General features: G+C 40.0%; 1 protein-coding gene across 4 annotated transcripts; it reads left to right on the top strand.

The window, feature by feature from the left end:
• Positions 1-1,854: 1,854 nt before the first annotated feature.
• YTHDC1 (YTH N6-methyladenosine RNA binding protein C1) lies at positions 1,855-22,727 on the top strand. Of its 4 annotated transcripts, XM_082282235.1 has the most exons (18): positions 1,855-1,966; positions 5,787-5,888; positions 6,496-6,824; positions 6,957-7,311; positions 8,574-8,663; positions 9,173-9,226; positions 9,836-9,930; positions 11,791-11,899; positions 11,999-12,116; positions 12,991-13,075; positions 14,977-15,143; positions 17,620-17,702; positions 19,136-19,172; positions 19,265-19,304; positions 19,409-19,471; positions 20,923-21,057; positions 21,692-21,899; positions 22,311-22,727. In XM_082282235.1, the coding sequence occupies exons 1-18, from the start codon at positions 1,939-1,941 to the stop codon at positions 22,358-22,360; spliced, it is 2,148 nt and encodes a 715-aa protein (XP_082138361.1). In that variant the 5' UTR covers positions 1,855-1,938; the 3' UTR covers positions 22,361-22,727. The 4 variants fall into 4 exon arrangements, with proteins under 4 accessions (XP_082138361.1, XP_082138363.1, XP_082138362.1 ...); XM_082282237.1 differs by lacking the exon at positions 9,173-9,226; XM_082282236.1 differs by lacking the exon at positions 22,311-22,727 and having other exon boundaries at positions 21,692-22,243.
• Positions 22,728-25,346: the final 2,619 nt, after the last annotated feature.

Genomic DNA, 25,346 nt, shown 5'->3' on the forward strand with positions numbered 1-25,346 from the left:
GAGGGGGGAATTCAAGGCATTTAGTTGACTGGCTGCACCTATCAGGCTACTCTAGCAAATACCTGCAGCCTTAAAACAAAAATTATCCCATAGTCTACAGCATTACTCACCTCACTATGCCTCTACTCCAGTTAAAGAAAAAAAGGAGAAAAAAATAAAGCAGATAGAGCATTTGTAACAGTAGCATGTCAGCTAATAGGATACAAACATATAAACTACCATAGTGGACAAAACAAGCTCTTACTTTGTAATTGCAAATTACACACAGCCCTAATCATAGAATCATGGAATCATTAAGGCTGGAAAGGACCTCCAAGATCATCGAGTCCAACCTTTGACCAACGACCACCATGTCAACTACACTGTAGCAGTAAGTGCCATGTCCAGTCATTTTTTGAGTGCCTCCAGGGGTGGTGACTGTACCACCTCCCTGGGCAGCTCATTCCAATGCTTAACTAACCTTCCCGTGAAAAAATCATTCCCAATATCCAACCTGAACCTTCCCTGGCACAGCGTGAGGCCATTTCCTCTCGTCCTGCTGCTACTTGCCTGGGAGAAGGGCCCAATCTGCACCGCACAATAACTTTCTTTCACGTAGTTGTAGAAAACAACAAGTTCTCCCCTGAGCCTCCTGTTCTTTTGGGTGCCCCATGGGTTGCCAGCTTCTCCAGAAGAACGCTGTGAGACACAGCACCAAAGGCTTTACTGAAGTCCATATAGACACATCCACAGCCTTTCCCTCATCCAGTAGGCAGGTCACCTGGTTATAAAAGGACATCAGATTAGTCAAGAAGGACCTGCCTTTCCTAAACCCATGCTGTGGCCTGATCCCCTGGTTGTCCTGTACATACTGGTAACCTACCAAATGCAACTTAGTGCCCAAGCTTCTTCATAAGCTGCCTGAAAGGGCAACTAAGATGAGGTGGTAAAGTTTCCACCTACATTATGGTAGAAAAGGGTGATAGTCTAAACCAAAATTTATTTTAAAAATTATTTGGATGGATAAAGCACGCTTGTTTCATATTTCATAGAATCACAGAATGGTTTGGGCTGGAAGTGACTTTAAAGGTCATCCAGTTCCAATCCTGCTGCCATGGGCAGGGACACCTTCCACTAGACCAGGTTGCTCAGGGCTCCATTGAACCAGATCTTGAACACTTCCAGGGATGGGGTACACATAGCTTCTCTGGGCAGCCTGTGCCGGGGCCTCACCACTCTCACTGTAAAAAATTTCTTCCTCATATATAATCTAAACCTATTCTCTTTCATTTTGAAGCCCTTCCCCCTTGTCCTAGCTCTACATGTCCTAGTAAGAAGTCTCTCACCAGCTTTCTTCTTGGACTCCCTCCAAGTACTGGAAGACCAAAATTAGGTAACTCCAAAATCTTCTCTAGGCTGAACAATCCCAACTCTTTCAGCCTTCCCTCATAGGAGAGGTGCTCCAGCCCTCTCATCAGCTTGGTGACCCTCCTCTGAACTGGCCTGATTGCCAGGAGAAAGAAAAAAATAATGAGAAGGGAAAAAAAGGTAAAAGACAAGAGAAAACCAGGCAACAGCAATGCCCAACACCAGGAGTTAACTAAGCACTGTTACTTTGTCCCACCCAAGACCCTCAGAAAGGGCTCCAACATCACACGCAGCTGTCACAAGAGCACGGGGACGCCGAGAAATACGAGCTTCCCGCACTTCCGAGCGGGCAGAAGCCTTCTCCTCTCCCTACACCGCTTTTCCCGTCCAGCGACACACAGCCCAGGGCCCTGCCAGGCACGAACACGGCGGCTGCGCCCTCAGCGCCCGGGTGGCGCATGCGCCGCCCCCGCCCGCCCGCGGCGCGCTCTGACGCGGGGAGCGTAAACAAAGCGGCGCCCTGTGGGAAGAGGGAAGCGCTACGTGCAGGAAGAGGGAGCCTCCATCTTAGGCGCTCGTCGCGGCGGCGGGATGGCGACGGATAGCCGGGAGGAGAAGGGTACGTGGGGGTAGGGGGGGAGCAGGCGTTGGGCTCCGGGGAAGGGGGAAGGCTCGGGCGGGGATTGGGCCCCCGCCCGAGTTTTCCCCCCTCCCCGGGTCCACCGTGGAAGCTGGTGCTGGGCCTTCATCCCGGGGGACGGACGTCTCCTCCAGGAGAGCGGAGGGGCGGCGGGGTCAGGAGTGACTCTTCGAGGATGATTTTTTTGCGGAAGCCCTCCCTGTGTTTTTCTGGGGAGCTGGAGGTAATAGGGCCTCTCATACTGTGGTGTTCCGGCGGCAGCGGGCTCGGGGCAAGGTGACTCGAGCAGCGGGAAGAGGGAGAAGTTCGTGGGCCGTAAGTTTTACATTATCGACAGCGAGTTACTACTGCTTGTCTTTTCGCAGAAAGTATTTGCTATTTTTATTGCGGCTTTTTATTTCTGCTTGCATCACTAGGCCGTTTTGGTTTGGGGGTTTTTTGCAGGATTTTCTGTGGAGCAATGTAGTTACTTTAGTAAGCAGAAACTGGTGTTAGAATCTTATTTCGGCGGTCAGCGGTGGTTTCTGGGCACTGTGGATAAATAAATTTGACTAAGAGAAATTGGTCGTTTTCAGAGTCATTACTCTGGAATAATAATCTGGGATAATTAGTCTCGAACAGTAGAATCACAGCTCCTAAAACTGACTGCCGCTATACACGGAAGCCGAAAATTATCTGTGAGATTATATCAATCAATCCTCATGAAATAGCCTCTTTAAGAAGCAAAACCAAAGTTAGGTGGAGCAGATTGCCGTTTGGTGGTTGGTGCAGAGAACTGTAGAGTTACAAAAAGAGTGAAGTATCACTGGGATATTGTGGCTTGGTTTATTTATATATTATCATTTGAATTTCTGTGGAGAATATGCTTCATGGCTTCATGGAGCTCCATTTCTGTGGAGAATATGCTTTGTGTAAAGCTTTTTGCAGGATATGTGTCCACAAAATGACTTTGTCAGAGTGGTAAGAGTTTGCTGTCTAATTATTGTTGTGGAACTATATGACATGGAAAATTCCCAGTAGGTTTTGTTAGAACTGATAAATAAAATTATTGGTGGTGCTTGATCTTTAATGGTATTATTGTAAGACTGGTAGATTAGGATATGATCAGGTTGTGTTGAAACAGATCTGTTTTGCCACTGTGGATGAGCAGTGAATTTGAAATGTTTGCTGTTGCCACCTATAAATTTCTATTCATATAATTATTTATCTAGTTGGTCTTGAATTTTTTTTTTGTTAGTGTTTTTTAATCACTCCCAATTGTCAGGTTATATTTTTACTTTAATTTGCTTTAAATTATTTCTCATGTGAAAGGGGGGGTTATTTTTACTGAATAGCAGGTGTAGATGCACCTTTGTTTGCAACTGAACTGGAAGGCTTCCATGGGAAGATAAATGCTATTTTACCACTTAAAAAAGCAGAAATAAGGCTTGCAGACCTGTTTAGTTTGAAATCACAGGGTCTTATTTCTTTTGTGTACCAAATCAGATTTTTGCTTGGACCCTTCCAATAGATCTAACGCTCCTGGCCAGCAGAGGAAATGGCCTCCCAGGCTACCTTCCTGCTGTTTTGGGTGAGTTAAATTTGTTCGTGGAAGGATCCTACAAAAGACAAGTGGCAGGAGAACCCTGTGGGGTGTATCTGTCACAGAAAGAACTCATTTGGTCCCTCCCTCTTCAGTGGTGATGGACTATAAAATACCTGTCCTCTGCCGTTTTTCTGTTTCTGCTTTTTTGTTTTTCCTGATACCTCTCTGAGATAATTTAGCTCTTCAGGTTGAACACTGACAGTAGCAGTTCAGTGAGAGGAATCGTCTTGTGCGATCAGTCGAGCAGTGTATCCAATGCAAGTGAGAGACAGGAAACAGGCTGCTGAATAAATCTGGAAATGTCTTTCTAAACAAGTCAGGTAGATGTGCATATAGAAGGGGATGGGGGAATTCATCCTGCTCCTGTCTCTTGCACCCTTGTTTAAGGTTCCAGCTGCAAATGAGGTCCATCTAACCTGGAATGGATTTAGGAGAGAGTGTGTGTCAGACTTGCATTTCCTGTTAAATTTTCCTTTTCATTTATTTCTGAATTAGCTGATACAGGAGTCTTTTAGCACCTTTGAATGCTACTGCAGTAGGTAGGCTAAATGTAGTTTACTCAAATACGCTGTTGTCTCACCAAGAGGGAAACAAATCTAAGGTTCAATATATGTGATTTGAGATGGGTAATATGTTCAATTTCCTAATCTTGGTACACCTCTTTTTTGTTAGTGTCCAGTAAAAAAATCTTGTGCTCTGGACTTGCCAAGCTTCCTATGGGCAGCTAGAATGCAAGCCAGGAAAATGCATCCCATGTTTGGCAGTTGCACAGCCATGAATCTGACTCTCATATATTTATCAGCAACAGCAAGAATATTTGCTGTGGATGTATAGGTGTCTACAAACATAAAGGGCTATTCCCAAGAGAACTATAATGCAAGTTCATGTTGCATTTAAATACCTGCTAACTGTAAACTGCCAGGGAACGGTTTGATCCACTTCTCTCTGCACCATTTACTTTGCATTAGACACACCAGCTGAGAAGTCCAGGGATCACTTCTGCATTCCCCTACCACCAAAGATGTGGAGAAGTGCCAGCAGGAAAGTTAGTGCATATGCTGACTTCAGATTTGGTAGTATATAGTAGAAAGACAGTTACAATACTAATTGTTTTTTGGTTTTTTTTTTTTATAATGTGGATTATGTTTTGAGTTTTTTTAACATCAAACTGTAAAACTTCTTTTGTGGCTCAGCTCAAGATTTTAAGATAGACGAGCTGCCAAACTCAAGAGGACTTAATTTGCTGCATTACCCCAGTTTCATGCAGTACAGGAGTCCTTACCTGCATCTGCTATGGATATTGTCAACCAGCTGAATCCTTGGAGTTTGCTCTGCTTTCTTTTTCCTAAGCACAGAAAATACAATCAATCACAAAATGGAAAGAACTAAGAATTTTGGAGAAGAAACGGGAGATTCCGAAATCAATACCTTTTTTAGTTTTCCTTTTGCATGCTTAGTTCACTATTACTTTTTAAAGTGCTTGGAATATAGATCTACTACTTTAAAGCTGGTGAATCCTTCTTCTACTAGAATCACCATATATCCCTGTTGGTTTTAAGCAAAGTGAAACAGCCAGAAACGGTGACAGATTTTAAAAGTTTTGTGACCAAGTGTGATCATTGACTACTTCTGGCATGAATTTTCTTTAACACTTGCCCTTTGGATCAAGTTGTGGGGTTTTTTTTTCAGAGCAGCTCAGAGTTAATTAGGCAGCAAATAAGTACTGCTTTCCCCATTGTGTTTTTTCTATTTGTAAGTGAACCACAAAACCCACCATTCTAACACAGCAATGACAACAAAAACAGTGGAAGAGAGGTAATTCAACATGCAAGTTTCAGAATTTTGCAGGGACACAGGTCCTTCCTCTTTACTAATGGGACTCAGACTATCTCCTTTTTCTAGAATTTTATACAAGCTTATATGTTCAGCTTTCATTTGTAGGTCAGCTTTCCTGCAAAGCTTGTGTGACATGAGGAGCCAACTTGGACCTTGTTTAAAGGTCTAAATGCATCTTGTGACATACTATAATTCTTTTATTTGCTCTGCTTGATCCTTCCAACTGAAAGTGTAGAAATAAATCAAGAAGACATCAACTTTTGCTTTGTTGCAGATCTGTAGCCCTAAAGGAAATGTTTGGGTTTGTAAATCCTAGTTCTGTCGTTTACATATCCAGACTTCTTATGGTTGGTTTTGACTTCTTTTGTGTATTTTCAGATGGTGAACTGAATGTTCTGGATGACATTTTGACTGATGCTCCTGACCAGGATGATGAGTTGTATAACCCTGACAGTGAGCAAGACAAAAGTGAGAAAAAGGGTATGTGACTTTGGTAGTGGATGTCCTCCAGGAACATAAATGGTAAAAAATGTCTGTCTTATTACAGTTAAAGTCTTTGAAGTAGTGGGTTTTATAACTTGATTCAAAGACTGAATGAGTTCTAAAAGTCTTTATTTCATGCACATATGCTTTTTCACCTGACCTTCCATGCAAACAGTCGAGTCTGTTTCCTTTTGTCTCAAGAGCAGTTGCTGAGTCTGGCTTGTTCTGAATTCCTTTAATGTTAGAAAATGACTGTCCTTTTTGGCTCAATGAAGTGAGATGGAAGTGGAGCAAAGGGGTTGCAAAGTCTGGTTCCAGCTCAGTTGTTGTTTTGGCTTTAGGCCAATTCCATAAGCATTTAATTTAGCATTTCCATGTATAAAATCTAAGAAACATGTACCTTTTTTGAAGTAAAGTACGTGTTTTAGAACATGAGCCGTTCCTAAGAAGCAGTTTTGAGTGTTGCTGCAAAGCCTACAACTGGACGATGCTCCCTATGACTGCAACAGGGTAATTACCTAAAATAGAGAAAGTAGGAGCCTCTGTACAGTTTTTGTTTTGATATTGGAAATAACACTGAACTTGATATTTCTTTCTATTTAAGGATCAAAAAGAAAAACTGACAGGATGGAAAATGCTGAAAGCAAGAGGCAAAAACCTTCTGTGCATTCCTCAAGGCAGATGATGCCAAAACCTCCCAGTTCATCAGTTAGCAATAACAAGAGAATAGTGAGTACAAAAGGAAAGCCTGTGTCAGAATACAAGACTGAGGAGTATCAGAGATCTGACAGAAACAAGCGCCCAGATGGTGATCGGAAGATGCGAATGTCAAGCAGTTCCAGGGAACCTTATAAAGGACAACCAGAAAAATCTTGCATGAGGAAGAGGGATATTGACAGAAGGGCAAAGTCTTCTACACCGGATGGTTCAGAGGTATTAAGTATTCTTGCTGCCTTATAAATAAAGAAATTTTATGAGACTTTTATAAGGCACATTCTCTTAGGACTGTGTGTGCATCCTGACAATGTTATATGACTGCTGATTCACTTTTTCTTTAAACATCAGAGAATCAGGCATGATGTGGATAGAAGACCAAGCAGATCTAGCCATTCTTCTAAAGAAGAGGTGAACTCTGAGGAATATTGTTCAGATCACGAGACTGGCAGTAGTGGTTCCTCTGAACAAGGCAACACAGAGAATGAGGAGGAAGGAATGGAAGAAGAGGAAGATGATGAAGGGGAGGAGGATGAAGAGGTGGAAGAAGATGGGGAGGAAGATGAAGAAGAGTACGAACAGGATGAGAGGGATCAGAAGGAAGGAAATGACTATGACACACGGAGTGAAGCCAGCGATTCTGATTCTGAATCTGCCTCTTTCACAGATGGGTCAGTCAGATCTGGGTCTGGTTCAGATGCATCAGGTAGGCAACATCTTGCATGCTAGTCTGAAATACCTTGCCACTGAAAGTTCAGCTACTTTTAAAAATAACCACTTCCTGACCATGTCAAAAGTAAGCCGTGGTAGCACAAGTCAGGAAGATGTTAATTATGAAATACCATAGGCAAGGAAAAAATGTACTGGAAAGTGGTAAAGCAAAATTGTGAACATCCAGAATACTGTGTTGTGGATTCATAGTGTTCTTGACTGCTTTGGCCTTGCTGTTCAGTGCTTTGAAACACTAAATTAGTATTTTCTTGGATATCTAGTGGCTTAGTTTTCCACACAATTCATTTTAATTTGGTGTTGAGCTGTTTGGTATCCGTCTAGATAAGTGACCAGGCAGACTAGTGTAGTAAAAGAACCGCATTCCTGGGGAAGGATAATTGAATCTTAAATAGTGGCTGTGTTCAGCACAGGAAATCTAAACTTAAGTTGAGATTATTAGATGTTATGGCAAATTTAGAATGAAATAAATGTTTTAAGCAGAAACTAGAAACAATTGCTTTGTAATTGTATATTATAAGTAGTCCTAACTTACTGATGTGAAGTGCTAATGACGTAAATACTTTTGGGTTTGGCTGTTCGTTGTTTGTTTTTTCTAGGAAAGCAGCTTGCAATCCTGTTAAGATTCCTATTGTGTATCTTCCTTGTCTGAAGTCTCCATAGGTGGTCATCCTGCTTAACATGCAGCCTTTTTTAGCTCAGCTCTGCTGTTTGGAGTTAGAGACAGCAAGGTGTAACCTAAAGACGAGTTGAAGCTGTCATAACTGTTCTAAAAAGCTCTGTGGTATAACATAACACTTTCTTAAGAGTGGAAATAATTGCCTGTGTGGCACAGTGTTTTGTTTTCCTGTCTCTTACCATTTTTTTGAGCTCCGAGCAAATGAGCTCATATCACTATTGCAACACAGTTTGTGCTCAATGTTGCACATTTGGGTGAAGGCTGGAAAGAAGTGCTAACCCACCCTTACTAAAAATATAATAATAATAAATTCTGTCTCTAAACATTGCACAGATGTACTGGATTTGTCCCATTCATGTTCCTTTTGTGAATGAAAAGCTTGAGTAACTAGCATTTGCTTCTTTTGTGCATGATAGTTTTGTGGCAACAACCACAATTTTAACGTGCAAGCCAAATGGTAACTTCACTTTTACTGATGGTGTTTTCCTGTCTCGTTACTTTTTAATCTCAACTTTTCCTGTGTTTAAGGTATGGCTTTTATTTTTTATTGTTTCTTTTAGATGAGAAAAAGAAGGAGAGGAAGAGAGCTAGAGGTATCTCTCCAATTGTTTTTGACAGAAGTGGAAGTTCTGCATCAGAATCATATGCAGGTATTCTTCCCTTTCATTGCTTGTCGTTGTGACTTGCATCAAATCCTAATGTGTAATCTAAAATAAATGTAACTGGCTGTAGAGATTTATGGGGTATGTAGCTTTGTATAATTTGATATTGACTTCTGGCATGTTGTGTGTGGATACCTTTGGGGGGAAGTAGGCTTTCTTGTTACTTTAATGCTATTCTGTTGCTTAAGTGGAATTTTCACTTTTTTTTTTTTTTTAATAACTTGGAAGATGATGATTCAGTGACTAGTTTTCTGAGTAGGAAATTGTTCAAATACCATTTTAAAAAAACAAACCCAAATCAAACAACCCAAAACCAAAACCAAAAAAAACCAAAACAAAACACTCGTGCACATTGAATAGTATTTTTTTGTGTGTGTGGGTGCGCGCCAGAAAGCATAATTTGTCATGAATGAAAATTGTATGTGACAAGGCTGTAGAAATTGTATATTATCTCTATTAAGGCTCAATCTGAACAAATGTACTTTGGCTAAACACAGGTTCAGAAAAGAAGCATGAGAAATTATCATCTTCCGTTCGTGCTGTCCAAAAAGGTATCATTTAAATTTGAATTTTTAATGCATGCCCCATAGCAAGCCATTGTCTTTGTTGATTAAATTACCTGTAAGTAGTGATGTTCTGATATAAATCAATTTGAGCACGTCATTGTTCTGAGCATGGTAATTAAATCTTAAGCTACTTTTGCATGCGTTGAGAGCAATACGCAAAAAGTTCAGTCACTTTGCTCTTTGCAGAAGCAGCAGATTTTAAAAGGAAGTGCTTAAAACTGCAAAGAGGAACAGCATTCACCATTCTCTATTGAACAACTTGTGCTTGTTACAAATGTTACCCATCATTTATGCAAAGATTCTTAAGCAAGGAAATAAGTCCTACATATCGGAACATCACTGAATCATGCTGATTTTATTTTACTTTTTTCTTTACCTGGATATCTAAATTTTAGTTTTGGTATGGTTTCCCCTGGCATTTTGCGCTCTGCAGCTTTGTCTTCAAGTTGGGTGGTTGACTGTGATAATACATAGATAGGAACTGGGTGGGATAACTGTGTATTTTGAAGGAAGCAAACAACTATCTATACTCAAAGCAACGTGTTTGATAAGTATTTACAGTTTGGCTTATTTGATACTTTGTTTTCTTTTCAGACCAAACAAGTAAACTTAAATACATTCTCCAAGATGCAAGATTCTTTCTCATCAAGAGTAATAACCATGAAAATGTATCGCTTGCTAAGGCAAAGGTATGTTCAATTTTCTTCAAACTGATCACTTTGTCTGTTTTCAAACGTACCCATCTTTGTTTGGAAGTGTGTGCAGTTGGAGGCACTCTTTTCTTTATAATTTGGATCTCGGTAGATGCAGCAACAAAAGCTACGTGCCTTGGTTCTTCTGCTTCCACTGTAACCTAGAAAAGTTCCTAGACCATCAGTCATCTATCTTGGCAAGAATAGGGTTAAAAGGGGCCTTAGGGTCTGTTAGATAACATCCCAAGCCAACCTCCATTAGGAATGCTGGAGTGGTATTTTCTCCCCTCCATCAGTTCATGCTGCTGTGTTCTGAGAAGGTTCAGAAGGTTGTTTGCTTTTCCTCTAATGCTATACAAGTAATTTTTGTCAGGTGATTCAATTCGGGATCTGAAGCCTTACTGTGGAAATGTATGCCTGGCAGTGCTGGTGTGAGTGAGTTCTTTGGGAGGGATTCCAGAGCACTGGACTTCAGCTGCTGAGGAATTGCATTAGGTGTCCACTGCACCACTCTGGTGGTTTTGTATTGGCATGTGTTCTTTGGAACAGGTTATAGAGAAAATATTTGATTTGCTGTTGCACAATATACACAGACTAGGTGATTCTTTTAATGAAGATTTTCTAAATTAGGATGGAAATAGCACTAAAACTATTGAACAAATCTCAAAGTCCTGGGTATATTTGGTTCGCACCCCTCCTTCAAGCTTTGGGTCTGATCTGTGCAGTGAACACCATTCTGACTGGTGTTTGCTTTAGCTCTGTAAAGAAGTATATCCTTTTTTGTGCCTCATCCATGTATGGAGCTACAGTAGTATCCTTGTTCCTGAAGTCCTTGGAGTGGATGCATAGTCTTTCAGTGTAGGGGTATCAGTGCTTTGGTGTTGGACTTCATGAAACTCACTTTTGTGGTGCCAATGTGGTAGGTTGTTCCGGTTCACAGCAGGGCTTTACAAGCAGCCAAAAGCCATGTAATCTGACTGAAAGCTAGCAAAAACCCCAAATAGTTCTTTGGTGACTATAATGAATCACCAAAATCAGACAAACACTGATCTGAGTTCAGAGTAGGGTATGAATACATACCTTCACTAGATAAATGTGAGGGAAGGAACATTGTCTTTGGTAGACTGTAGATCCTATTCTGAGGCTGAAGCTTGTTTGCCTGGAAGATGAACCGAGGAATAATTCAATAAACTGTTACTCTGTAGCTCAGCTCAGTTGGTACCTTAAAACAGATTGGGTTTTATTGTGTGTGGCTATATAATGGCTGGTGAAAGGGAAAAGGTCCTACTTACTAGGTGGAGATGTGAAAGGCTGAACAAAGTGGTTCAAGTTGTCTTGCCAATTTAAGGTGTTAGTCTGGTGTCTTTCATGTTGCTGGCATTTCTCTGAAAGAGTTTTAAAGTCTGCAAACTGTCCTCAACAAATCTGCAATACTATACTGAAGTCTACCGGCCCACCTTTCAGTATATATTCTGTTGGTTTTTCATAATTTCTGTGTTTTATACAATAGATGAATTCCCAAAGTCACTTGAAACATGCATGAAAACGTTCACCCTTACTATTTAAGGTATCTGTCCATCATTATAATTACAATGGAAGTCTTATAGATGGTCTAAATGCATCTTCAGTGTTCAAAAAAAGATTGAAAAGCCAGTGTTTTAAAAGTTTTAGCACAAGGCAGGCTAAAATATTTCTTGAAGGAAATGAATTTAGCAATATCTTTTTCTTTCCATTACCTTCTATTCCAGTACACTATTTTGGTCTTGTTTTCCTCATCTACATTATATATTTGTTAGCTAAGTCATTTGAGATGAACTCTTACATTTTGGTGATGGGGTGGGTGTTTTTCTGTTTTAGGGAGTATGGTCAACACTTCCAGTGAATGAAAAGAAGCTTAATGCTGCATTTAGATCAGCAAGGAGTGTTATTTTGATATTTTCTGTAAGAGAGAGTGGCAAATTCCAAGGTAAGGGAAATGAGCTGTTAGCAAGGTAAGTGAAAGTGAGTTTTATGTGCAATAGCTTTTCTGTTGTATCTTTGTTACAATTCATACAAAATCCTTTAGGGTTTGCAAGATTGTCTTCAGAGTCCCATCACGGAGGATCACCTATACACTGGGTGCTGCCTGCAGGAATGAATGCAAAAATGTTGGGAGGTGTCTTTAAAATTGACTGGATTTGCAGGTAAATAATTGTGCATTTATGTTGCTGTTAGTAACAAGGCATTATAATATTATTTCAGCATGTTACTCAAGTGCTGACAGCATCCTTCTGAAACTTGATGCAGCCAGAGATCTATCCTCACTGCTCACTTGAATAGACAGCTGTGGATGAAAAACCAAAAAAAAAAAATCATGTAAGGACAAATCTCTCGATCTGACTGAACAAAGAAAATACTATCATTCTAAAACAACGTATGAAATAGTGCAAGTATTGTAGAACATATTGGTTGTGAGCAGTATGTTCATTGATTTCACTGAGTGTGTTCTTACAGAAAAGATTTTAAATCTCTGTTAAAGAAAAAAGTTACAGCAGTCCTGTGAAACACATTGCATGGTTGTGCAAGTACTTTGGACTGCCAGAAAGACTAAATGCAGGAAAAGCAAGACTTTGAATTAGAGAAAAATCTGTGTTGGAAAGGTCCTCTTGAAGCTACTGACTCCCACCTCCAGCTCAAAGCATTTCTAGCTTCACAGTTAGGTCAGTGCTCAGGGATTTATTTCAGTAGGTGCCAAGAGCTACCATATCATGTAGAGACTGATCATTGTATTTAGATGGTGAGATAATAAACAAGCACAATCTTGATATTGCACAAAGACAAAAAAATTTCTTTAAAAAGAGAACCTGTCATAGTACAGACTATATTAGTTAATACTGGAATAAGTCAAAGTGAAATCTTCAGTTGCCAATATGTAGAACGTAAGAATATGTTCAGAGACCTAACAGTACAGAGAATAACAGGATTATTTTATATGTAATCTCCTGCTGTATGTGTTTTTTTAATTCTTAATAAAAAAACCGGAGGCAAAACTATAAATGGTGCCACTTGTATATTTAGGCGGGAATTGCCGTTCACAAAGTCTGCTCACCTGACCAATCCTTGGAACGAACATAAGCCAGTGAAGATTGGACGCGATGGACAGGTTTGTTAATTCTTACTTTTTTTCTTTAACTGACATCCTCTAGTGCTTGCTTCCAGCTTTGGATGTGCAGGAGATTTGGAATGTTTTTAGATCAGTTACTTGCAGTAGAGCGGTGTGGGAAAGGCACTCTGCTTCTTTCTAATGCTGTTGTGGAAGAAGGAAAAATACAGTGCCAATTCTGTTGTCATCTTTGTGATAAACAGTGTTTGCTTCAGAACTATGTGATATTTTGAATTTGAAATGTAATGTGCCTTGCTTTGTATGGTGTGCAAACCATATAGCATCACTTTTTAAGAAAAAGTTCTGGTGTTTCCAGTTGTGCTCTGCATTGCTTTTTTTTTTTTTAATATATATACACTGTATTGCTTAAGGCATAGTCTCCCATTATAGAATATATGCTAAGCAAATTTTAAGTGGGGCTGGCTCTTTGTCTTGTCAGACATACCAGAGTGCAGGTATGTTGCTGCTGTCATCAAGTGTGCAAGCCATGGGTAAAATAATGGGTTCTGCTTTCTTAAGACAAGGTGGGAGTTGTATAATCTCCATACTGTATGGAAAATGTCAACTCTGTGCTGCATTGTTTTGCCCCACAAATATCTTTGCTTTGTTGTGTAGCAGGAGAAAAACAATAGTCTTGGTCTTGTTTTTAGTTTAGTGTGAACTTTAAAAAAAAAAAAGGATTTTAAATTAACTTAGCTTCTATTAAATCGTCAAGGAAATTTTTTTTTTTTTTTTGATGTTTTGTCTGCAGTAGAGTTGCTATCTGGACATGGGTTTCAGCTTTTTTCATAAAACTGCTGTACCGTTATGTTCTGGACAAGCATTGTCTGATGCTTGCTCTCCCTGCTTCTCAACTCTGGTTATTTCCTGAAGTGGCTGTCATTTATCCACTTATATTTGCACAACTCTGGATGGATCTCTCTTCTGAGGATGTGTACTCTGAAATTCTGCCTTTACGACATCATTTGGGAAAGTGTTCTGCAGGCCTGTAGTCACCAGGTTGAAGAAGCACTTTTTGGGATTGTTTTGCTCCTGGCTTCTGCTAGATTCATTTGATGGCCCAAGTTCTTGTACTGGAAGAGGGAGTCAGCAAGTTTCTCTCTGTCCCTGTCTCCTCTAGACAACTCGCGGTGTCCGATGCTCCCACTATCTCCATCTTGTTCCCCATATCCCGCATATTTCTCTTCTAATGTAGGCTGGAGAGACCAGACCTACTCAGTCACTGCATGTAGGAATTGTTGCACTTAGTCAGTTATCCTTGGTGCCCTGCTTTGAAGCTTTTTCATTTCTACTGTCCCCTTATTTTTTGAGATGCAGGGGCACAACTGCACCCAGTAGTTAAGGTGTGGGTGGAACATGAACTTCCAGTGTGATACAATGACTTTCTTATTCCATGTTCCTTTCCTAAGAATCCTGAACACACAGACTGCTTGTTTTGACTGCGGTCAGACATTGAGTTGGTATTTTCATGGACCTGTCTACCATACAATGAAGAACTCATACTGATTGGTAGTAGTCAGCTCTGTCAGGCCATGGCTTTATATGTGAAGCTGGGATGGATTTTTTTTTTTCCTACGAATGTCACTTTTCTTTCTGTAATAGGTGATCATTTTCTTTGTGATGAAAAACAGTCCTCTGATTTTATAGCAAAACAGTGATGTGGCCTGTATGTCTCATGGGAAGATATGGTTACCCAGAGTGTTGGACTGTTTTATGAAAATTCTAAGTAGTGCCTAAAGAGTGAAAGGTAATGTAAGTGAATTTTGCTGTCTGTAGTGATACTGACATCTCTTCAAAGTGTCCTTTTTTTTTTTTTTCCTTAAATGTATGTGTCAGTGTATTTGGGGAGAGTTTCATTTCTTCAGTTTATAAACCACTACTGAACTTCTAACTAATTCTAGGAAATTGAGCCGGAATGTGGAACCCAACTTTGTCTTCTCTTCCCTCCTGATGAAAGTATTGACTTGTATCAAGTCATTCATAAAATGAGGCACAAGAGAAGAATGCACTCACAACCCCGGTCAAGAGGACGCCCATCCCGTCGAGACCCCGTTCGGGACGTGGGAAGGTTAGAAACGTTCTTTGGACTGATAATAGGCACATGTGTCAGAATAACGTGATGGAGGAATGTGATTCGTCAAAGCTTTCCCTGCGATAAAGAAGAGAGAAAATCCTCAAATCAAGCTGCATGGACAAGTTTGTGGCTTCATTGAGGATTTCACATGGTTCCCCGGTCTGTCATTTTTCAAGAGGAAAATGGGGATCTTTGCTTTTGCAGAAAAAAGCTCTTAAAGTTCTGTCTCTAGTTTAGACTAGATCATTTATTGAGCTAATGCAACGTGTAATGCTAGCTGTAGGTAAGCTTGGCTTGATTTTGAGCAGGCTAGATGGAGAGGAGGAAATATTTATATGCCAAAAATGTGTTAATATCTTGTAAAAGCCTTTTCTTTCAGGTGTGTCTCTGGATAAGCCTTATCAAATATGGGACTTTTATAAGGATCACTTAGAATTTTGCAGAAGATGCCGCCTCATTTTGAGGATAAAATATTTAAGTTATTTTGATATTCAAGAGGAGCATTATTGGGACTGTTTCAAATTGTGTCACCGTGATGTGTTAACCCCATTGCCAAATATTCTCTAACATGTAACCACTGAATTCACACATCTTGCTGAGCTTCTGAAAACAGTAGGTTCTTTCCAAAAGGGATCAAGTGGCCCTTGGAGACCCGGCAACAAACCAAAAAGAATGGCTGTTGCTGTGTCTGTATATACAACCTTTCCAGATGCTGGCAGTACCTGTGGACTTAAAGTATTTTTAGAGGATCGACATGGTTATTGATCACTGCTATATGAACTTAACATCATTTTCCAGGAAAAAAGGGGGTATAACTTGTTACAGAATTGGAGAAGTCTTTGCAAAGAACTGATATTAGCCCATCTGCCAAACACCTTTTCCCCGTGGTAGCCACTTTGCATACAGACTGATGTATGGTTTGGGCTGAAACCTTTGGTTAAGTTTCCTTTCTGTGGAAATGTCCTGTGGTAGGTACAGAGCCCCAACAAGAGTCCCCATTTCCTTGAGCTTAAAAAAAAAAGGACATTGTAACGAGTAGGTAGGAGGAAACCTGGCAGCGCCCCCCTATTTTTGGCTTTAAAGGACTGAACACCAAGATGGCTTTTGGAGTTAAGCTAAGAGGTTTCCAGTGCAATAAAGTATATACAAGTGAAGGTTTTGCAATGGACTGCAAACTATACATATAACACCACCACACCTTCTCAAGCCTGCCAGGGCCTCCATTTATGTATGTGGCTTACAGCTTAAAGTCAGTAGTTGGACTACTATATGAACTGTTTCTATCATATTTTATACCGGTCGTAAATGCACTCTCAAAACTACAAGAAAGCGGTATGTTTATTCTTTACACCAGCTTTTATTTTCTTTGATCTGAATTTGCTGTAGATGCAACTGCTTTGGTTTTTGGGCTTTTTGCTCATACTAAAGAATGTGCTTCCATTTTAAAAAGCTTAGTAATGGGGTATGGTGGGCTTTAAAGACTGAAGTTGGGGAAGGGCGGGGGAGAAGTCACTATTTATAAAACTAAAAGCTGTATAAGCTTGTTATTTAGCCAGCAAGTTGCACAGTAATTAAGCAATTTAAGAAAGTGTTAATGTCTTGTCATAAGGAATTATGCTGTTGGAGAGGGGGAGGGGGGCAGGAAGGGAATGGTTTTGTAGCTGCTTTGTGTTTAGAAACACTGTTACATTAGCATTGGAGTTTCCCAGTAATGGTTATGTACCTTGGAGCAAAATAAGCAGCCAGTTGTCAGCTCTTTATTGAGCATAACAGCAACTGGAATGTTACTTCATAAGGAAGAGCAGAGTTCTTAACATCTCTTCTGTCAAAGACCTGTTTTGATAGAAAAGATCCCTAATTATTTTAATTATTAGGAAGCTTGAGCATTATTACATTGTAAAGCACACCAGTGCATTGCTGGTAAATTGCTTAGAACAGAAATTACTAGAAATAGTATCATTGGCCTACCCAGTTAGGAAAGTCACAGTGAAAGTTGCAATTTCACAAAGCATGCAGTTTTATTTATAAATGTTATGGAAGTAGCTCTTTTATAGAATTCTCTACCCCATAGCTATCAAATGAGCCACCCTCTGCAATGTTCTGTGAAATTTTTTGTTGTCCAATAGGTTGTTTCAAAATGTCATGTGGAAAGCGTAATGTTAATGCCTAAGTTTGAGTTTGGTTTAGACAAATTTGTTCCCTTTTATTTGGTATGAAGGTACTGTTGGGTAGAGTTCCTTCCTTAACTACCAAAACTCCTGTAGACAGAAAGTAACAGTAGAGTGTATGTAATTGAGCTATTTCTGATCCCTTTCAGTTCAGATTTAAAGCTATAGAATATTTTGAAGTAAATAGAATTGAGAATGATTACATTGATATCCTGGGCAGCTCAGACTATTCCTGTGAGGTATTCTGCTGTAACGAATGCTCCAAGCAACCTTGTTTAATCTTTGATATCTAATTTGTGTAGGCGTCGACCAGAAGATTATGATATTCATAACAGCAGAAAGAAACCAAGGATTGACTATCCCCCTGAGTTTCACCAAAGACCAGGTTAATATCTTACTATGAAGATTTGTGTGCACCAATTCACAAGTGTTTTCTCTTTTAGCATATCCTCATTAATTCAAAAGTAAAATATTGCTATAACTGGGATATAAAAATGTGACTTGTTCCAACTGTTGCCTGCTGCTTTAACCCACCTCTCACAGCAGTCAGTGACGCTGTTTCACTGGTTTGAGAGAGAGCTGAGTTTAACCTAGGCTGAGCTTTTTCTAAGAGCCTTGAATTGTGTACCTTGCCGTGAATGATCCTCTCAAGTGCTATGTTAATGTGGGCGCAAGAATAGATCTGACCTACTTGTCAAGATGCTAATCCTCAGATGAAAATGTTTGAGAAATTTCCACTTGGGAAAGTCAGCTGAGACTGCCTGACTAGCAGCCTCTGTGTGGAGATGATGGTAGACGTTCTGTTATGTTTTCAGAGAGAATTTTTTTGCAAGCTTTTACACGAGTAAGGGAGGGTGATGTTGCACTGCATTTTACAAGAGGATCTAAAGACGAGTTTGAGAAGGGAAATTTGTTCTCCAGAAATGTTTGCAATGGTAGTGCAGCAACAGCACTGGTTGTAGTGCAGCTATTTTTTTCTCTTCAGAAAGCAGCTATTAAGAAGTTGTCACTTTTAGTCTACCAAATTGTGCTTCGCTTCTGTTAGAAAAGCGCATTCTGCTATTTCAGTGGTAGATTTCTAAATCTGTTAAGAACGTGCCTTCATCTGTCCAGCTTGTCTGCAAAGCCTGCATTCTTTAATGCAAAAAGTGTTGTTGCTGCTCTCCATCTTTCTAAGACCATTGTTTAAAAAACAGAACAAGATTTTTTAAAAATAATGAAGCTCGGAAGCATTATTTTACCGCAAGCATGCCTGGTGTTTTGCACCATTTTACTGATCTCTTTAAAGTTTACTTCTTGGGATTTACTGAAGCTGTGAGAATCCTTTTCCCTGTGGGGCTTTCCCAGATACTTTTTAGTTTAATTTCCTCTTACATTGTGTCCAAAACATATTATGAATCAGTTTTAAGAGTTGCCCAGATGAACACATTCTACTGAATACACAGTTAGAAAGTAGTAACAGCCACATGCTAACTGCCCATAGACAGTCCTCTTTAACTTCATGTGCATTCCTAATTCATTTGACTGAATTTCAAGTCTTTATTTGCACAGTTTCCCTCTTGCTTATTTGTTGGTACTGTGTACAAATTCATATGGGTTTATCTAAGTCACTTTTTTTTTACTACATTATACTACTTGTCTTCATTGTCTATAAGAAGCTGTAAGTTTTCAAGAGTTATTTTAGAAGTGAGGGTAATGGCAAGTAGATGTAATTTTGTAGCTGGCACAAAATGAAAGGACACTTTCTATTGAATATAATTTTTAAGATTGTTTACTTGAGATGGTAAATTGAATTAATACTGCTTGATGTTCGAACAGGGTATATAAAGGATCCCAGATATCCCGAAGTAGACAGGTAAGGTGTGTTCATGTTATTAATTTTATGCCCTGGTAACTTGTCTGCATGGATAAGTTGGATTTAGTTCTACAAATTTTTATTCCCAACAGACGATTTTCAGGAGTTCGACGAGATGTATTTTTAAATGGGGTAAGTTGTTGCATGCAGATTTTTGAGGAACCTTTTATATTCAGCTTTCTGCGCTTCCAAAGAACACTCAACACAAATTTTAATATTACTGTCTTTCATTTTAGTCCTACAATGATTACGTGAGGGAATTCCACAACATGGGACCACCACCACCATGGCAAGGAATGGTTTGTGTCTTGTTGAATTCAATTTTTCTCCTTAGAATACAGCTTCTTTATGTTTCCCTCTAAAGGAGCCTGGCATATTCAGTGTGCACTCAACTCTTCGCTTTTCCTAAAATGTATCTTCGCTGTAACAGTGTAAAAATTTTAGGGGAAAAATATTGATAGCAACTATTTTGAAATTTACTCTCAATAGTAGTCTGGCATTCTTAGTAAGCTCTGAGGAAACAGCAGAATCTTCCTTTAGCATAGACGGGAGGATGTGATCACATTCTGTATTCTGCTAAATATTCATAGTAATTGGCTCTTGAACAGCAAATGCATCAAACAGGTGGACTTGTTGAAGAGGCTCATGGAATGGGCTGCCAGGCTCTAGCATTGTGCAGTGGCTTGCTTTTGGCTATGGCAATGAAGCATGCAGGAAAGTAGCAAAATGTGCTGCACAACCTAATTAAAATAAGTCTCCCTGTATTACAGCCTCCACTGAGATGCACTTTTTTTCCCAGTCAGATAAGCAGATACATAAGTGTATGTATCTACAGCTATGTAGATAGTTCACTTGTATAAGTTGTGGTTTTGCCTTCATGTCTGGAGAAGCAGTCATAGTGAGGTTATTTTGGTTATATTTAGTAATAACTGTAATGAGTCTTTTGGCTCTTGTTTGTACTGGCAATGAGCAAAAAGCAATGCCAGATGTAGAGATGCTCCTGTAGCCTCTCATTTTTCTCAGCTGAAACACAACTCCTTACAAATGAAGGAAGTGAACTAGGTTTTCAGATGGGGAGGAAAACTGTTTTTCAAACACAGTTAAGCCTCCAGAAACTCCTTTTTTTTCTTTTCCCTCCCCTCTTTTGCATGCTGTCCAAGTAGTTGTCCTAAAATCCAGCATTTCCACTTACTTTCTTTGTGACAAAAATGCAAGCAAAGATGCTTTGGTAATATGGCAGAGGAAGACCTTGCTGATTGAAGAAATGGAAGAAATCAGCCAAAATACATCCTGTTTAAAAAAAAAAACAAAAAACCTGCTAGCATTTTGTCAAATAATTTGTCTTGCAAAGTCAGGTTTTTAATTTAAAATAGAAATATATTCATAAGGAACAAGTATGAGTCATTTCTGTAAGAGCTCAATGATTTGGGCAGAATTCACATTCTATATGCAAAGGTTTAAAAAACCTAAAACCAAAACAGCTGCATTTAAGTAGCAGTAGTTTTATGTACAATGTCATGTTGAGGCAGATACAGAAGGAAGGAAGGTTGGGCTTTGGGGAGGGTGTTGACCAAACTTCTCCCAGCAATGGTACAGAGGTAGTAAAGCATTCTAGCCTAATGGAAAGTAGTCTGCTGTTCAGTTAGGAGGCTGTGATCAGATACATTTAGGTGCTGTGTTTGCCATCTGAATGTTGCACTCCTTGCGTGCATTCCTTTGCTTCAACAAACTTCCTGTAACTTTCTTGTAGCCACCGTATCCAGGTATGGAGCAACCACCACACCACCCTTACTATCAGCACCACGCACCTCCACCTCAAGCTCACCCTCCATACTCAGGACATCATCCTGTACCACATGAAGCGAGATACAGAGACAAACGAGTAGTAAGTGTCCACACAGACAAAGCGGATGCAAGTCTGCAGGCCAGAGTAGAAATCTGGGATCCAGGGGTAGCCTAACCTGAGCTTTGTTGGCTGTGATAAACAGCATGTTTATGACCTGCATTAGAGTTCATTGGAAAGATCAGTTGTTTAGATTGACTAGACACTTCCAGCAAATTTGAAAAGGCTTTCTCTCCCTGGTGAGGTAGAAGTGAAAAATTCTCAGAGTCTTAAACTGAGGTGTATGCTTAAATCAACTTCCACCCTGTCCACCTCTGAACATTTTCATGCTGAAGCCCAGTTTGAATAAGGACATGCCTGTAACCTTGCTTGTCCTCATGGACAACAAATTACTTAATCAGAATTTTGTGTTTTAAAACTTCTTACAGGCACATGAGAAAACAAGGCAGATTATTAATTTCTGTTAGCTGGCTTGGAAGGCTCCTTAGCTTTCAAGTCTCTTGCTGGTATCTGGCATTTGAACACCAGATTCTGCACATGGATGCTGGACACTTGTTTGGTTGAGTTTGTCTTTTTTTAAATACTGGGCTTTCTGAAGAGTTACAGCCAGCCCTGTAGATAAGGGAGGAAATTCTAATCTGGGAAAGAAAATAGCAGAGCTGTCCTTTCATCACAGCACGACTATGACATGAGAGTAGACGACTTCCTTCGCCGCACACAAGCCGTTGTCAGCGGTCGGAGAAGCCGGCCCCGGGAGAGGGACCGAGAGCGGGAGCGTGACCGGCCTCGAGATAATCGGAGAGACAGAGAACGTGACAGAGGCCGTGATCGGGAAAGGGAGAGAGAGAGGATTTGTGACCGGGACAGAGACAGAGGTGAAAGAGGTAGATACCGAAGATAATCTATCTGGAACCAGTGCTCACTTGAAACAAAAAAAAGCTTGTATTTTTTTGTGTGTTTACAAGTAGTACATTTTATTTTCAGCTGTCTACTTAAAGTTCGTTGTGTAGAAGGATTTATAATGACCCTCTCTATTCCAAGCATGCAGTGAACTATGAACTGGAAAAACTCAAATAGGCCAAAAATAAAATACACAAAGCTGACACTCAACTTCATGTTTCTATTGGAACAGAGTTGGAAGCAGCTAAGAATGTAGATATTGATTAATTCTCAATAAGTGTTCATCTACTTAGTGACTTCATTCTAGGTTTTTGAATACTGATGGATAACTGCCTTTTTTTTTTTTTTTTTTTTTTTTTTTTTTTTTTTTTTGCTTTGATGTTTTCTTCCCGTAGTTTCATATGGTTCGATGGGAGAATGCTGCTATCAAGTATGCAAATATTGAAGTATGATTTCTTTTTTTTTTTTGACTGTATGGCAGTGTTGTAGCAGCCTTTTTTTTCCCCCCCTCTCTCTTCCCCCCTCCCATTTTTTAACCTTATCTGTGAAGTCAAGTGGTTTTTTTTCAGCCTTCAGTAAGGAAAGCAATATTAAGAAGACACTATTGATAATTTTTAGCCTTTTTTAAAAATCTTCCCGTGTTCAGTAACATTTTGGTCAATTCTCTTGTCTAGTCTCTTTCCAAAATGTACACATTGCTTGGAATGTTCACAACCTGCGTGCGTGGAACCTGAAAATATTGCTGTATTCTACATTGCTACCATTTTTTTTTTTATATAAAAATAAATTGGTAACTATTGAAATGTTTAAAACTCCATGTCGGGTTTCTTGGTTTTCTAAGCTTGCCAGCTTCGATAGATTCCGGCAGTTCTAGGAAAAGATCTATGCTCAGAAATAGTTACAATGTTCTTGTGCTAAGTGAAATCGATCTGAGGCCTGAATTTAGGAAAAGGACTGCTGATATAAAAGGTAATTGCATTTCTGTTTCCATAGTGAAGTAGTCAATAACTCCTGCAGCTCATCAGAGTTATTAAGGCCCTACATGTTCAACTTAACCATATGATCTTCAAGCTGTTGAGAGGCTGTCCTCAGCCGCAACATACTTGTCTCAGGAATGTGTTAGTCCTGCAAGATCAGACTCTCCACATGTCTTCTTTGTAATGATCACTTAAATAGGAAATATTTAACCTAAATGCCAATGGTAAAACTCGGTGGGGAGGCGGGGGGGGAAGTAAAACTTGTGGTGAAAGTTCTTCAGTTTATCCACCAATTTCCAACTTTCCAAACCTCCTAAGAGTAGCACTGCCAGGGTGGACTTCTTCGTAAACTTCCTTCAGTGTCTTCTCATGTAACAAATCCAGACTGTAGTATGTGCATTAAGCACCTCCAGCTCCACCCTGCTGGGTGCTGCAGCTACTTTTATAAAAGGCAGTATAGGACTGGCCACGGTGTGGCAGTTGTGGAAATGTGGGTTTTTCATCTGGCAATAATTTGTGCTCTGTTTATTTTAGCCTACAATTGCAGTAAACATCTACATGTGTTCAGCAAAAACTTAGACCTCCAGTGTGCAAGTATGTTTGGATTCTTTAAGCAGTTCAACAGGCTGAATGTGTTTGGGTTCCTCAACACAGTTTATTGTGCACAGAGAGGTATTGCCTGCTAGCTGTAGGATTAGATCCGTCTGTCAGATATAGAGTACGTTCTGTGTCCAGTTGGAGAAATGCATCATAGACCATCCCTCATACTTTGGTATCTTTCTCTGCATTATATACAGACTCTAAAATGAAGAGGGGGTGTTGGTTCTGTTTGGGTTTTTTGGTTGGTTTTTTTTTTTTTTTTTTTTCTTCTTAAATTCAGTACTAGATAAGCCAAGTTTCTCTGAGTAGGTTACAGAAACAAAGCACCTCCTTACAGGGACTGTGCAGCACTTTGTCCAACTTTTCCCAACTATCCTGTTTCCAGTGTCCTTTGTTAGCCCTGTCTGACCCGTGCCTGTGCACCGTGCTGGGAGGCTTGCTGGCCTTCTGCCATCCAAACTGGTGTGTCAGCAACTGGGATACAGGGGCTTGTAGTGATCAAGTTTGGTGCAGCTGTGTCTAGGGACCCACCCGGATCTCTGAACAGAGCAACCCCTTTCTGATCTGGGGCCTTAGTGTCATGCAGTTCCCCTTTCTGTTCACTTTCTATTCACTGTGCATATTCCTGGTTATGGTCCCATCATGACAACAGAAACAGTATACCAGAAATTGCCATGAGATGCAGTAGTCTTCTTGTAACCCCTCTTCAGTGTGGAAATGGTTCAACTGAGCTTTTGTACATGATGTACTATGAAGAGGTTTAAGCAGACATTGAAACATGACAGTGCTAATAAAAAAAGTAGATGTGGCATAAGGAATTTTATTATGTAAACAAATAATCATGTTCTGTTTGAAAACAATTCCAGAGTATTTAAAAATACCAGTTAAAATTTGAGCAGGTTCTTTCTTGAGTAAGCTGGCACAGCAGTGAAATAACCTTACCTAGAACAGGAGGCCTGGACTAGCAGCATTTTACAGGCATCTTTAACACCTGAAGAAGTACTACATTTACTGGCACTCTTACCTGACCCAAGTGCACCACTATTTTCTCCAACTTTTCAAGCAAAGCAAGTGGCTATTGCACTGTTCCCACATAGAATGTTAACTTCTTTGCAAGTTCCCTCTAGAGGTTTTCCTGCATTTATCAGTTAGCATGGCTCACAGGCGTTTGGGGGTTAGAATGGGCAAGTTCCTGACAGAGGTGGTTTTCACACCCCTGCAGTGTTGCAGTTAGAAGGATGGCCCATGCAGCAGGAATTCCAGACTGAATGGAAAAGATAAATGGTTCCCAGAAAAGTAATTTTTTTATGGTCTTAGGATTCTAGTCTGCCCTCAGCCCCCAAGTAGTCAGTGCCTTTGCCACTTGCAGCTTGTGGTTTTCATGATCATGGCCCTTCAGATGGGTGCTTTTTAGGAGCCCATGGTCTCGGCTTCACTGTCCAGTCTGGAGAGAGCTATTCTGACAGGAGAGGAAGCATTTTGGTTGTGAATCAGTGATCAAGCCTGTATGACACTAGAGGAGAGGACAGAGTTAAGGATAAGGAGCCTAGCTCCAGACCCACAATACCACACAGGGCAAGGCTGAATTTATGAAATATACCAGAATATTTGAGATATTTAAGAACTTAGAGCAGCGATTGCCATGGCCCAGACCATGTGTGATCAGCTAAAATGGTCCCAAGGGATAAAGCAACTATAACTCAATTTTATTTAGACCAGAAGGAATTTACTGGCTAAGCAAGCAGCTCTGCCCCACAACAGCTTGGTTGTGGTGCATTCATGCTATGCCCAGCTTAAAGCATATCCTAATAAATTTGTTCACCAAAGAATGTGCATAAATGCGTTGCTGAGTTA

This window comes from Coloeus monedula (assembly GCF_965178545.1).
Source record: "Coloeus monedula genome assembly, chromosome: 5".
NCBI classification, from domain to species: domain Eukaryota; kingdom Metazoa; phylum Chordata; class Aves; order Passeriformes; family Corvidae; genus Coloeus; species Coloeus monedula.